The 14754-nt window shown below is 38.0% G+C and overlaps 1 protein-coding gene across 1 annotated transcript in view; it reads right to left on the bottom strand.

The window, feature by feature from the left end:
- Nucleotides 1-14754, bottom strand: part of ASTN2 (astrotactin 2) — a 188877-nt gene that overhangs the window by 141379 nt on the left and 32744 nt on the right. The window contains exon 2 of the mRNA XM_072430157.1: nucleotides 784-971. Within this exon, the coding sequence (XP_072286258.1) occupies nucleotides 784-971 (188 nt within the window). The remainder of the gene's footprint in view (nucleotides 1-783; nucleotides 972-14754) is intronic.

Raw genomic sequence — 14754 nt, 5'->3', positions numbered from 1 at the left:
TGCTGCTGCTTAATTGAAAACTTGGCATTTTACCATGCATATCTCCACAATTAAACAACTAGAAAAAAAATATTCCCTCTTAAGCAGGCATGTGTATCTGGTTACCCTGCACAATTTGTGTTATAAGTAAGTAATAGTATATATAAGCATATAAGCAGTATAAAGCATCAACATAGGTTTCTATGCCTTTAACATCAAGGCTGAAGGAATAACAAACTAGTTTTCCTTTTTTTGTCTAAATAAAATTATGTTTCATAATTGCAAGGGAAAAGTGTCGGGTACTTCCATGTACGCTTTCTTACCACAGATGTCCAGGTTGCAGTCTGGATTTCTGGAACATCTTTGACATAAGACTCTTGAGTAGTTGTTTATTGTATAGTGCCAACGTGGATGGCTCTCTAATAGATCATTTACAAGCATAAAGTTCTCAAACACTTGTATTGTATTTCTGAGAAGCACTGTATCACAAATACAATATTTTGCCTTTAAAGACCTCTCTGTTGGGTCTTTTCTATGTTTATTTACAATCAAAGTAAGCAATTCTTTAAATATGCATACTCAATTTACTTGATGGAGTTTCCCGTCTAGACATTTGTTCCATTTCTACTTTCTTCATGTAGTTAAAGAGCAATATATACATCATCATCTGACAACAAGCAATTGTTACGCAATTGTGAGTACATGTTTGCCTTGGGTTGTTTTTGCAGCAACACATAATTTCTTCAGCCTATATTTAATGCTGGAGAACATTCATTTTGTAATGAGTAAGAAATAAACACTCACCATGACTGATACATGTAGGACATGAAGTTGTTCATCCACTTCTTGCACAGGTTCCTGCACAGTTGGGGAGGTACTGATGGCAGTAGGTTCCCTCATATGTAAGGAGACATGGAAGTAAAGGGTCCCATTTTCCAGCCATTTCTGGGTCCAATATACAAGTGAAAGGTCCTCACTGGTGCCAGACATCTCTAAAAAATATTAATATGTTATTACTGTATGCATGATTGCATAAAAATTAGCTTGTCACAGTCACCCCTGTTTTGATTGAGACCAAGCTTCGACAAGCAACCCTCTTTTACATTAGGAAAGGTCCCATCACTTTTCAAAGACTGTGCAATTTTGAACTTTTGAAAAACATTAAATGTAAGCTCCCAACTATTCCCTATTGCTCACTGATGGACTACAGAATGTTCTTATTGGTACACCAACCCCCCAGGGCTCGCTAATGGAATCGAGCACTTCCAGTGGATATTGGTAAAGTACATGCCAGTTGGACACCCTCAAGTTGTGTGTGCTAATGGCAAATTGCCCGCTAAAGCCATTACTAAATAGCACCAAATCCTTAGACTTATATAGATAATGGCATTCCAGTTCTCTTAAATTACTTACATTGCTGTTTTTAACCTGTGCTTGACCTAGGAAGCCTGAAAGTCTATTTTTCATCCCATAGGCCATACATAGAGAAGAATATGTGGAATGGAGCCTTAAGCTACCCTTGCTTTGTCTTATCTGTCATATCCTCACCACACATTCCCTTTACATTTTAAATAGTTTGAACATACTTTAATGTTGTACTTTTACATTATTTTACCAATAATAAACAACAGCAGAGTTCTGCATCATATTGCATGAACAGGCAAACTCTTTGCTGCCTATTTTTGAAGCACTTTACCAAGTTTTACATCCAGTGAAAGAAAAAAAATGACTGTGACCTGAAAGTTGAAAATCATTTACTCATTTACTCTGGGAATGTCATAAGATGCAGATTTTCTGTAATCAAGCCATGAAATATATGACTACGGCGTCTAGCTGTGGGAGACCGATTAATCCTTTGATGGCTCTGCTCCATAGAATAAATGGAAGATAAGGATAAAATGTGTGCAGTTTATCTAAATTCCAACACATAAGTCTTTCTGTAACCAATAAATTAATTTTTGCTAATTGGCTACAGAAAGCTCTTCCTACTTCAACAGATCTTGGTGACGGTTAACCTTCCCTTGTGCTTTATGATAAACAGGAATCAGAAAGAAAAAACAGTTCCGATAGTAACTTTGTTTTACATAAAAATTATGCAAAATGATACCTAGAAATTAACAAAAGGAATTATGGCTATGTTAAAAAAAAAATGATTGTCATGGATAATGTTGGCCATGGTCTTCACGGTCTTCTTATGAAGGGAATTAGGACCACCACACCCTGATGATCCTTTTTAAGTGTTTTAAATTTTGAGAAAGACAAGTTTTTTTTAAACTTGGGATATATTAAACCCAAGGGACTGGTACAAATGTAGCAATCATCTGACATGGCAACACAATTCAAGAGCAAAAATGCTTTTCAATACCTACGTTTAAAACAAACCCGAGGCTAAAAGGAAATGTTTTCCAAATCTTAGGGAACACCTAAAAGTGTTAGGTATTCCTAATCAAGGCCAAATTTAGTTTTTTATATAACTCAGCCCATAGCTGTATATCTGCAGTGTAACATTATCTAGGGCTTTGTTGGTCTCACCAGAGCTGTTCACATTTTAAGAAACTGTAACCGGAGGTCTTAAGTAAATAATTAATTTTATTAAAAAACAATTTAAACATTTAAATTTGTCCAAACAAGGATATAATAATAGATGAACTTTTGGATTTATAATTTATTATTTGGATTAATTTTTTAAAACTTTATCACTGTGATCAATATGCTAAAAGCTGATCACAATGTAATCTGCTTTAAATTTCCACCAGGCCATGCCTCCCCCTCAATCGAGCGGAGGATGTGATGCAGAAGCCGGCCGGGGATCACTGGAGGACCTCGCTGGATTATGGGGATCAAGTAGGTTTTTTTTGCTACCCTGAGTGTGGCTCAGGGTTACCGCTTTTTGTACATAGTTCACCCCGAGCCACACTCGGGAATACTGCAAGGGGGGTTAAAGCTCTCTAAGAATGGAGAAGATGGCATTTGGGATGGAACTGGCACCAACATACACACAAGCTAAAAATAGGCTGGGTTCGTTGGTTCAAGTTTAAGTTTAAAAAGGAACCAATATTATTTGCTTGGTTGTCAGGAAAATGTCAGCCACAAGCTTTTGGTTATAGGCTGGTGGTTGGCAGTAAGGGAATGCCTTCCTCTCTATTCTTCAACAATGGGTGTACAGCGCTGCGTAATATGTTGGCGCTATATAAATCCTGTTTAATAATAATAATAATAATAATAATGGGCGTACAGCTAATGTCTGCAATACAACACAATAGACCTGATTATTAAAGCTCTCCAAAATGGGGAAGATTTCCTAAAAATCATTTGGACGTTAGCAAATGGCTCCGACACTAATAGCTTAAGTTTCAATTGACATTTAGAACCCAAACAGCAGCATTCCAGCAGTCTTGGAAATCTTTAATAAGTCAGGCCCATAGTGCGTTGTAGGTCAGTAATGGAGAAAATCAGATAAAGGTGGTTCACAGGCAATACTGGAGCCTAATCCTTGACCCTCTGCACTACATTTCTGGTAATCTTTGCGGCAAGCAAAGACTTAGGTGAGTATTTTACTGCTTTGTTGCATAATTATTTAAAATTATCATCAATCATCATGGGCCAATTTCAAATGGTTTGTAATGTTTGCTATTAGATCCATTTTCTCTGCATTAGGTAGATGTTCTCTATAACATAGCAATCAATGTATTCAGTGACAGCCTTGGAAGGAAGATTCTATTTTAAAGTGGTGTGAATATCAACATTTGAATGTGTGCTGGTTATATAAGGAGTTATAAAAACATTCCAAAATCTTTCACTATGTCTATTTCTTTATCTACCTATTGAAAGTATAGGGATACTCTCCTTGACTGCTGAGTTTCTGGGCAAAAAACGTTGATTGAGCTTTACCCTCCAGGTAGACTGTATGCTTAGAAAGCGATAAAGCCTTCTCAGCATCCATGATGTGAATGTGCAAAAGGTTCAATTTAATCACCTCAATCTGATCTTTATAGAGTCACTGGAATCATTAATAGTCTAAAGACGTTTCTTTTTCCTAGCTGTACTTAGTGAGATTAAATTTTCCCAAAAGTTGGCCTTGCAGGCCATCCATGAAAGGGGGGGGGGGGAATAATATGAAGATGTGAATTTAATACAAAATAATTCTCTATATATTTTATTATTTTATTACATAGCTCAGGTAAGTGCAAAAATAAGGTTGTTAATCCTCCAAAGAGCTTTTTCTCTTGGGCAAAGAAATTAAGGAAGCTTTATTTTCAAAACAGGCTTAGGCAATATTGACTGATTGACCATAGGAGAGAAGACATTAAATAATATAAAACTAGTCCATTAATCGCAATGAAAGTTCATAGTTATATAGTTGGTGACAATAAAAACACTCACCAAGTTCAAATATTTTTCATGTATGAGTCTCCAGAAGTAAAGAAAACAGTTGCTACTTATTATTGTGAAGTATCAGTGGAAAAACCTTAAATGAGCAATCCAAGACCACCTACAACAATTCCAATCACTACTAAGTACCTTAGGCCAAAGCAATCACACAAAATTGCTCTATCAAGTCAGCACAATGTTGGTTAGCATAATACGCATACACACACAGGGTTGAAATCTGGGTTCTACAAATGTTTTCTAAACATGCTAAATGGTATATTGTGCCCTATGGGTAAAATGATTAAATTTAGTTGTTTCAATTGAAAGTTGCTGCTATTGCTACAGCAAAGAAGGACATTTTGGACAATTGGACAATCTTTTTGTAAAAGTGAGTTGAAGGCTCTTTTCTGTTCCATCATGACTGTTTCTCAAGTCATGCACAAAGTAGAGTTCATTAGGACGTGGTTGATCATGATACTATACTAAACCCCTAAACTATGAACCTGAATTATGAACTGGAACTCCATCTTTAAAACCAAGTCCTTTTGTCCGACATCTATACAAAGCGTTCTCCCAAGACTGTTTTAGCTGGGCACACCACCCAGCACTTTTCAGTGACCACAGTTATTTTGGGGTCCTTACTAAAATTTTGCATTACCATACAGAGTCTGTCACCTGCCTACAAATTCTTCCCATCCAGCTTATAAAAAAAATCTAATAGGCTGCACACATGATCTCTCATTTGCCTTTTTTGGCTAAAAGGGCTTATGAAAAGACTTCCTATAAGAGTGGAAGGTGTATAGGTGCAAAAAAAGGTGCAAATTTTGTATTAATACCCATTGTTTTAGAATGAGATGTCCAATATGTTTATATAGATTTTAACGATTGGGTGTTCAAAAAGTCTTGGCTGTATACTTACCTAAATCTTGATCTTTGTCTCAATAACATAGGAAATCTTCCAGGATCTATGAGCAGCATGGTTGGCTCACTGGGTAGCACTCTGGCCTTTGCAGCATTAGGTCCCAGGTTTAAATACCAGCGAGGACACTACCTGCAAAGAGTGTGTATATTCCCCCGGTGTTTCTTCTGGGCACTCTGGTATCCTCCCACATCCCAAAAGGTAGGGACATTAGATTATGAGTCCCTCTGAGGTACAGCTACTGACAAGACTATGGACTTTGTATGGAGGTGTGTAATATGTTGGCACTATATAAATACAAGTTATATTTACCCAGTATTTATATAGCACCAACATATTCTGCAGAGCTTTAAAAAGTCCAAAGTCATTACTATCCCTCAAGGGGGCTCACAATTTAATGCCCCACCATAGTAATATGTCATTACCACAGTATGAAGTCAATTTGGTGGGAAGCCATTAACCTAACTGCATGTTTTTGAAATGTGGGAGAAAACCAAAATACCTGGGTTGTCCTTGCCAAGATTCAAACCTTGGACCCAGGGCAGCAAGGGCCAGAGTGCTAACCTTTGTCACATGCTGCCGTGGCAAGTCAATAATATTCTACATACAATTTGGAAATGGATTAATTCATGTACCAAGATTGCTACTCTATTGAATGGAATATAGTGAAGATTTTATCAAAAGAAATGTATTTCTTGTCTAGCGGTTTGAGATGGAATTCTTATTATTAGAAAGTAAAAACCAATGTGTGAAATACATACTATAGATGCAAATAATTCAATACCTACAAAAGCTCAGTATATTCATAACCAATAATAACTTATAACAAAAACAGAAAACTAGCAAAAAAACACAGTGACCCGAGAAAAAGAAACAAGTACTTTCACTGAAAGTTGTATTGTAGCGGAACTACATAGTTGAGGTGAATACCAAACAGATAATATATTTTCAGAGACTGCTGGAAGAATATAAATCCTGAAACACAGGCTCTTGGGGGCAGATGAATACACAGGTCATGGTATTAACTTTGATGTACAATAAGAAGCACATACTGAAGCAAATCACACTACAAAGAAAGTTTTGTTTGGGTAAAATGGTTGAAAAATAAGCTAACTGAAAAAAATTCCAGCCAGCCAAAAGCACGTAAGTCAACAGATAATATCAGATTTGGAAATAATAGCTAATATTGCAACATATTGGAGGCTGGGTTTAAAGAAGATGAAGATCCCCTGTGGTTCACTTTATGATACACATCAAGGGTTGAGTCTTCCCAAGACTGTCCTGTATAGATTGTATCCACCATTTGCATGTTTGGTTTTGATGGAACCACCAACGGTAATGTTCTTGGGCTACATTAGTTACTTTTTGACTTTGGATGGTGGTAATTGATTATGAATCAATATGGTTCTAGAATATGAGCCTTTTAAACATCTTAGGGTTGTGTGCAGTCAGTATGGGTTAGTTCAGGGGTTATATCTGGTACAACTTGTTCAGAAAAGGGAGTCAGAAGTCTCTTATTCGGAAAAGGGAGTCAGACGTCTCTTCAGCTTTCCATAAATTCCAGATGAAGAACTGTGACAATCAAAGGAGACTATGTTGCCAGAATGTATTCCCTGCTAATTTATTTTCTCTATCAGCTAAATCAAGGTAGATTGATTGTTTTTTGAAAATACATTAGCTCAAGGTGAAGCAAAATAACAAGGAGATGGAGACTTAACCTTGATTCATCCAACTGTAGGGCCATATAAGATACTTTAAAGCAGACTTTTTTACCTTTCTAACATGAGAGAACTTCTAAAATGACTTTTAGGTCTTCAGGGAACCCCTTCTATATCCACAGATCAAAGTATATTAGTGTGGTGGTCAGTGGGAAGAATTCCTGTTATATTGCTGGTCAGTGAGAAGAATGTCACCCTTATAGATAGCCAAAAAAGATTGTTCATGTCACTTATACTGACTTGAAAGGCACAAACTGCTCATTGTTCAATGAACTTCTATAAATCTCTGGAGGAACTCTGGAGTTCCACAGAACCTTGGCTGAGAAATACTTCTTTAACCTTCCTGGCAGTATGAATAGTAAGTATTTTTAAATGTCAAAATGGTACATTTAAAAATACTTAATATTTTCAGTTTGCCACCTGGTCCCACCTACCAGCTGCACGGTCCCACCCTCCAGCCACACACTCTTACTGCCCGGCCGTCATCTGCTTTCCCTGGCCTCGTGTCCCCAACGTACACACGCTGGAGGCGCAGATGCCGGCCGGCATATGTGTAGCATGGAGTAGATGCCAGGCATCACTGGAGGACGCCGTGGCCATGGCTGGAGGACGCTGCGAGCATCGTTGGAGGACGCCACAGGAATGTGGGGACCAGATAAAACTCCCTGGCAATTCCACCCCGAGTATGGCTCAGGGTTACAGCTTTTGGTATGGATAACACTGGGGAACGTATTTTTTGTTGAGTTAGATCTTCCACTTGTTTTTTACTAATTTTTGGGTAGTGAATCCAGAGGTTTTTTGTTATTACATTTACGATACAGGTACCCTCCAGTTTTGTCAAAAAAGATACAAATTTTACATACAATGAAAAAAAAATGAAATAATAACTTGAATGTACTGTTTTTATAAATTTATTTTGTTCATACAAATGATTTATAGGTACTCTATGACAATTTTTTTACAGTAAAACATTTGAAAATTAATCAGGTAAGAGTTTGAAGTAAAAATTTACCCCCCTAGCTTTTCCTGGATTGTTCAGTGTTAGGACAATTTGTTCAAATGCTCCAATTTGTCCAGATGCTCCAACAATAGTCAGCCCATGTACATCCCATCTTCCCTGATACCGTCCTTCCATGACCTTCAAATCTTGGTGGAATCGTTCCCCTTGCTCATCACTGACTGCACCAAGGTTTTCCGGGAAAATAGAAAGATGGCTATGCAGAAAATGCACCTTGATGCTCATATTGCAACCAAGCATTTTGTAGCTCTCCATAAGTTTCTGGACAATTTCGGTGTATTATTTGCTTGTGTGTTTCCAGGAAGTCCTTGACAATAGCTTTGAATGATAACCAAGCATTCTTTTTGACTTGTGACATTATCCTGATGAAATGTTAATCTTTGATGGGCTGCCTTATTTGTGGACCATCAAACAAACCAGCCTTTATTTTTTCAAATGACCGGCTAGGAAATGCCAAAACTAGGTACTTGAAACATTCTCCTTCAGTTGGCAAAGCTTTAACCAACTGTTTCATCAGACCCAGTTTCATGTGCAGAGGTTGGAATATAATATTCTTTCTATCAACAAGTGGCCCATGTAGAATGTTTGGATCATCTGGTTTTAGGGCAGATCTTGGAGGCCAATTCCTTTCCATCCAATGCCTCTCACGAGCTCTGCTGTCCTACATGCACAGATAACAGGAATACTTGGTGTATCCGCATTGCTGGCCAAGAAGGAAGCATAACATTTTAAGGTCAACCCAATTGTGTTGGTGATATTGCAACAACTCAATGACTTTCTTTATGTCTGCATATTCTTCACAAAGAGAAACTGAATGGCCAATTGGGACTGACCCAAATATATTGCCATTGTGAAGGAGGACACACTTTAAGCTCCGCTTTGAGCTATCCATGAATAGTCGCCATTAGGTTGAGTAATGGATTGGGATTCCCAATTCCTCCATTAAACCAGGTATGTTATGGCAATACACAAAGCCACTGTCAGTTCTAAAGTACTGCAGAAATGCAATTTCTCTGGTTCGAAAGTACAATACCATTGTTTCTTTTTCAAGTAAGATTTTCTCATGCAGTCTTGATGCTAGGAGTTCTGAAGCTTTCTTCCATAGTCCCAAATCACTCAACTCATGCTGATCAAATCCCTTTATGAACAGAGTCCTCATTCATTTCAAACTCTTCATCATTGTTGTCACCTAGTTCATTCCCATAATTATGTTCTTCAAGAGAGGGTAGTGTAACGAAAACCGGCACTGGGATTTCATCTGAATGAGCCACTGGGCGTATAGCCGATGGTAGACTGGGACACTCTATGTTACATTTATTTTTCTTGTTATGTCCAGAAGTTTGCACTATACAAAAGTAACAGTCACTGAAATGATCTCCTGGCTCTCACCAAACCATAGGTATACCAAATGACATCTTATCACGTGTTCCCTTTGTCCACATCTGTAAACCCTCCACACAATGTGAGCACAGCTTATAAGGGGCCCAAGACTTATCTTGATCACCAAGTTCAACTATGAAATATGACAAATAGGCTTGCTGTACAAATGTGCTGATGTTTGCCCTTTGACTGGGAATGGTGAAACTGCCACAGATATAACAAAATGAATCAGGGTTGTTTAGGCACCTATGGTGAGAAACAGCAGTGCTAGACATGATCTGAAATACGTTTGTAAGTAGAAAAATACATTTTTCCTATTCACCTGACGTGATAGAAGAAAACTAACTGCACTTTTAGAATCAACATACTTAATTTATGTCAACAAAAAATGTGTTCAAAATTGTTCCCCGGTGTAATTCACCCCGAGCCACACTCAGGATTACCGCTAGGGAGGTTAAAATGCGCTTAAAGGAAGTGTCCATATCTATAATATATTCAGTCCAGGTTTGCTGGATCACCCAGATTCACTGATGAAAGTGTATCCTCTGCAGCCTCTGAGAGCTTCAAAAAATTAGGCACATTAAAAGAACTAAAATTTGATGAATAAAAGGGCTTTTGCACTTTCTGAAACTATTTTATCGCTGCCTAAATATTCCTCTACCAGTCCTCAAGCAGCTCTGACATGAAGAAGCCAAACTCTGCCCCTCCATCAAAATGGCCATCTCCGCAAAGTAACACTGCAAAGAATGAGACATAGAAGTCAGTTTTGGGCAAAAGGTCAGATGCAGTGATCCTGCCGGCATTACTGATGATTAATCATTGGCTCTTCGCTTCAATTTGTGGTATACCTTCCACAGTACAGGTCCTCTTTAATATTAAAAAAGTCAAAAGTATAACCATTTGATGATGAAAGGAAGCTCTCTAAGTAAAACGAATTGCAATTTCTATATCTGACACATTTAGGGAATACTTTAGGTCTATTATGGAGCTTGCTGTGTGCAGAACGAAATAGAAAACCATTTGATTAGCCTTGCAGCTTATTAGGAAAGCAGGACAGAACTGGAATATGGAATATTGGTTAAGAAACTCCATGAGCTGCAAACCTTAATAAAAAAAAATATGATAAAACATCATTTTTTGAAACACAAGTTTAAGAAATTTTGAGGAAATTGGACATAGCTAACATGTAATACCTATTGAGATGATTGGAGTATAAATGGGTAGCAGAGCAGTAGTTAGCTTTTTTTTTGGTGCATCAACACGAGAATTGTACTGTTCACCGCAGAATAACCTTTCTCTGAGCTAGGATATAAAGAGAATTAATTGAGATGATAACATTTAACATTATCTCAGTATTTTTCCATATTATCTAAGGATCCTAAAAAAAAAGTCAGACATCTTTTATTATAATTTTTACTGATTTACAGACTATTATCATTTTTGTTGGTGTGGGACAATGCATTAGATATACCAAGGGCAAAAGCAAAGATTCAATGGATTGTAACATTTTGGGCTGCCAGGTTTTGCCCCCAAGGGCACATTACTGGCACCCTCATTCATACAAACTTAATATAGGTGAATTTATTGTGGATTCAGTGAACCTGGTTCAAGTTAAACATGAACCAATATCCACCTTGCCAACTGCTTGGTTGGCAAGAAAACATCGTCCATGAGCTTTTGGATTATAGGCTGGTGGTTGGAATACAGTGGAGGAATGCCTGCCTCTGTTCAACAGTGGATTACCAGCTGATGTCTGCAATAATATACAGTGGGTTTGATTTATTAATATTCTCCAAGACTGGAGAGGATAGATCATCATGGATGATGCTGGAAGACTTGGACATGGGTGATCCAACAAACCTGAGAAAAGATTTCTTAAAAATCATTTGCTATTAGTTGGTAAATATTTTCAATCCTGGACCAGATCTATTCCAGGATTAGCAGGGTCCATGCTGGATAGCCCAGGTTCTCTCATGACAGTCTATCTCAGGGGTCGGCAACCTTTACTATCAAGAGCCATTTTGCCCCCTTACACTACAAAAATTAGTCTGAAGCCGCAGATGTGCAGTGTGTGGTGTAGGCCTACTTTGAAATAAATTAAACACTAAACTATGCCCCTAAAAGCCTCCAGCTTCTAACGTATCATCCCATTACATTAGAAGCTGGAGGCTTCTAACGTAACAGAGTACATGTTTTTTTATGAGTTCTTAGTAATGAAATTTTAGGGGGTGTTAGCAACAGGTGTCCCCCACTTGAATCTCTAATATTGTTCACCTGTAACCCCCCGTTCTTGAGAAATTGGGGTTCAGGTGCTAGATGCCTCCAGCAATATGTAACAGGGTAAATTTTTTTGATGGGCAGAGTTTTTCATTTTGACGATAACCTAACAATAAAATTTTAGGGAATGTTAGCCACAGGTGTCCCCCACCTGCATCTCTAATTTTGTTTACCTGTACCTCCCAATTCCAGAGAAATTGGGGTTCAGGTGCTAGAAGCCTCCAGCAATGTCAAACAGATAGGTAGATTTTTTTTGATGGGCAGATTTCTTTATGTTCTGATGATGGCCTAATGATAACATTTTAGGGGGTGTTGGTAACAGATGTCCTCCACTTGCACCTATATTTTTGGTTTTGTACATCTCCCCATTCCAGAGAAATTGGGGTTCATAGTAGGGAAGGGGACAGGGTAGTGTAGTATGACATTTCTAGTTTTGTGACAGGTAGGTAAAAATTTGGGGTTCGCACCTCCTTGCTATGTAAGTTGCACCGGGGGTCCCTAATTTGTATGTTTAATTTTAGGCTTCTAAACACACTTACTTTTAAAACTGCAACCCTGTTCAATTTTAACTATTTTTTATAATTATGCCCCTCATGTTTTGAAAGTTATTAAAGGTGGGGAGATGACATGGAGATGCTAGCTATGATGGTCCCCTGTGTACCCTGAAAAGTTCAAGTCGGTACGACATACTGTTTAGGAGATTTGGAGGTTTGTACTGGGGGAAATGTAAGTACAGCATTCATACACAAACACAGCTGTGAAACTTTCCTGATGATGAAGTTATTTTACACGTCCATTTGTACATGCCTCCTGCTAGATATATTTTGTGAGTAAATGTATTTGTTAGAACACCAGAAGGGGAATCTCCCTCCTCCACAGTGTCTATGGGAATAAGGGGATCCCCCAACAGGGATCTTCTGTCGGCGGCCAAAGGGAGCCACAGCCAGAAGGCTGAAGAGCCGCATGCGGCTCTTGAGCCGCGGGTTGCCGACCCCTGGTCTATCTTCTCCAGTCTTGGAGAACTTTAAATCAGACCCAATGTAAACATCAGCTGTGAGCCTGTTGTAAAGATACACAGCAAGTAAATTGTTTTACATGAATTTCCCTGTATGTTCTTGAAAATAGTGAACCCATGGTGAGATCCAATTCAAACCTCATCCCCAATACACTAGGCAATCTATTCCTTTTTATTAGGTCAACTGTAAATTTGAGACAGCAGCTCCTATTGTCAAACATGTATATGCACTCTTCTTTTATTTAACCAGCATTTTGTTTTCCATGCCCACATATTTTGTTAGCTCTGAATGCAGAGAACAAAAACATTTTTGGCAAAAATGTAATGTAAAAATGCAAATCACAGCACAATATTTTAGATAAGCATATAAAAATATTGTGGGTCCCAGTCTGACCATCACAATAAAAGTTACATCATTTCATCATAAATATACAGTACAAGACATATGCTGGTTTCCCCAGCATATGATACATATGCTGGGGAAACCATTGTCCGATCCATTGACAGGTATCATATATATTAAAGTATAAACAGAGATGTTTTTTTTCTAAAAATGCCATGCAAAAAAGAAAAAACTTGGTTATATACTTGGGTTACATCACTAGATGGCACTGTCTCCTTATGTAAAGTGTGTAACAAACTCTGAGAAACAATTAGAGTTCATTACACATATTACACAAGGAGACAGTGCCATCTACTGGTGGCCAACAACTGTGTACATGTTCTTGGAGCAGGGGACTTATCATACCCAACTCAAAAGTACACAATGCTTTAATGTGTTAAAGGGTGAAAAACTTAAGCAGACTGAGTGCATGTATTTTAACTTTTTACACTATGGATGTATTTATTCGCATTTTTATTATTTTTTTTTATTTTTATTGATTACTGTTTTGAATGTTGGCAGTGATGCTCACATTTTGTTCATATTTAGGTCAAAATATTTTCTTGTATTTTCAGGATAAAATAGGAACCTTATACACCTTATACTTGTATACATTGCAAATTATTTAAATCTCTTACTGTGTGTGCACATGTTGCATTTGGCATGTATTGGTCAGTGTGGATTCAGGTGATTCCTTTAAGCAGGTATGTCAGTGTGGCTAATGAGGGGCAAAACTTACCTGATATTTTTTTAAATTAGTGCACATTTGTGGTAGAAGACATTTCTGTGCCTCATTGCATGTTGTTTCTCTTATATATTATCTCAGCATGTGAATTATGATGAATCGTATCAAAGGAAAAAAAGGTTATGACACACCATGTGATAAGCCATTGCTAAATGACTTTGATTTTGCTCACTGTCAGATATGTACTTACAATTTTTCTCATTTTTTTTTCTCAGCAATTTTTTTTTCTAAATCAAATTGTATTGATACAACTGTATCAGAAGATTGCTGATTTGTGATCTCCTCGTCTAGACAAAATGCTTTGAGAAAAGTTTCTCCTGATCCCCTTAAGACTCCTTAGACTCCCATTACTGACCCTTCTTGCTTTGCTCTGCAGTGTGACTTTGTGTGACATTTTGGTAGATGCAAGCTTTTTTTCTCATGTCAGAGCAGCAATCCCTAATTACCCTTTTTAGTGAATGAATACAGTATAAGAAGGATAAGAATTAGGCAAGGCTTAGAATGCACAGGTCAATAGAATGAATGATACAGAAGCTGGGGTATGTTTGCATTGAAGAACGTCAGGTACATCGAACAGCTGTTCAGCAAGCTGCAGCATCATCCGCATTTCTTTAGCTATGAATTTTCCACTGTTCTTGGCATCCCCTGCACAGAAACTGGGGTTGTGCACAGGCGAAGGGGATTCTAGAGTGGGTGCTGCAACCAATAGGCAGATTGTCTAATCCTGCACTGCCATTGGCCTTTAAATCCTTTACGGTACCAGTCTTAGGTTGCTTGATCTCCAGTACATTTCCTCCCAGTGCCAGTTAGTTATCTGTTCTAATTTTCTGGATTTTACCTCAGTTTGATCTTGCTTTGTCTGCCGCCTGCCCTAACCTCATCCACTTACCTGACTGTGCCTTGTCTGCCGCCTGCCCTAACCTCATCCACTTACCTGACTGTGCCTTGTC

The sequence above is a fragment of the Pyxicephalus adspersus genome, chromosome Z (assembly GCF_032062135.1).
Source record: "Pyxicephalus adspersus chromosome Z, UCB_Pads_2.0, whole genome shotgun sequence".
NCBI lineage: Eukaryota > Metazoa > Chordata > Amphibia > Anura > Pyxicephalidae > Pyxicephalus > Pyxicephalus adspersus.
Note: the sequence above shows the minus strand (reverse complement) of the source record. Positions and strands in the feature narration are given on the sequence as shown.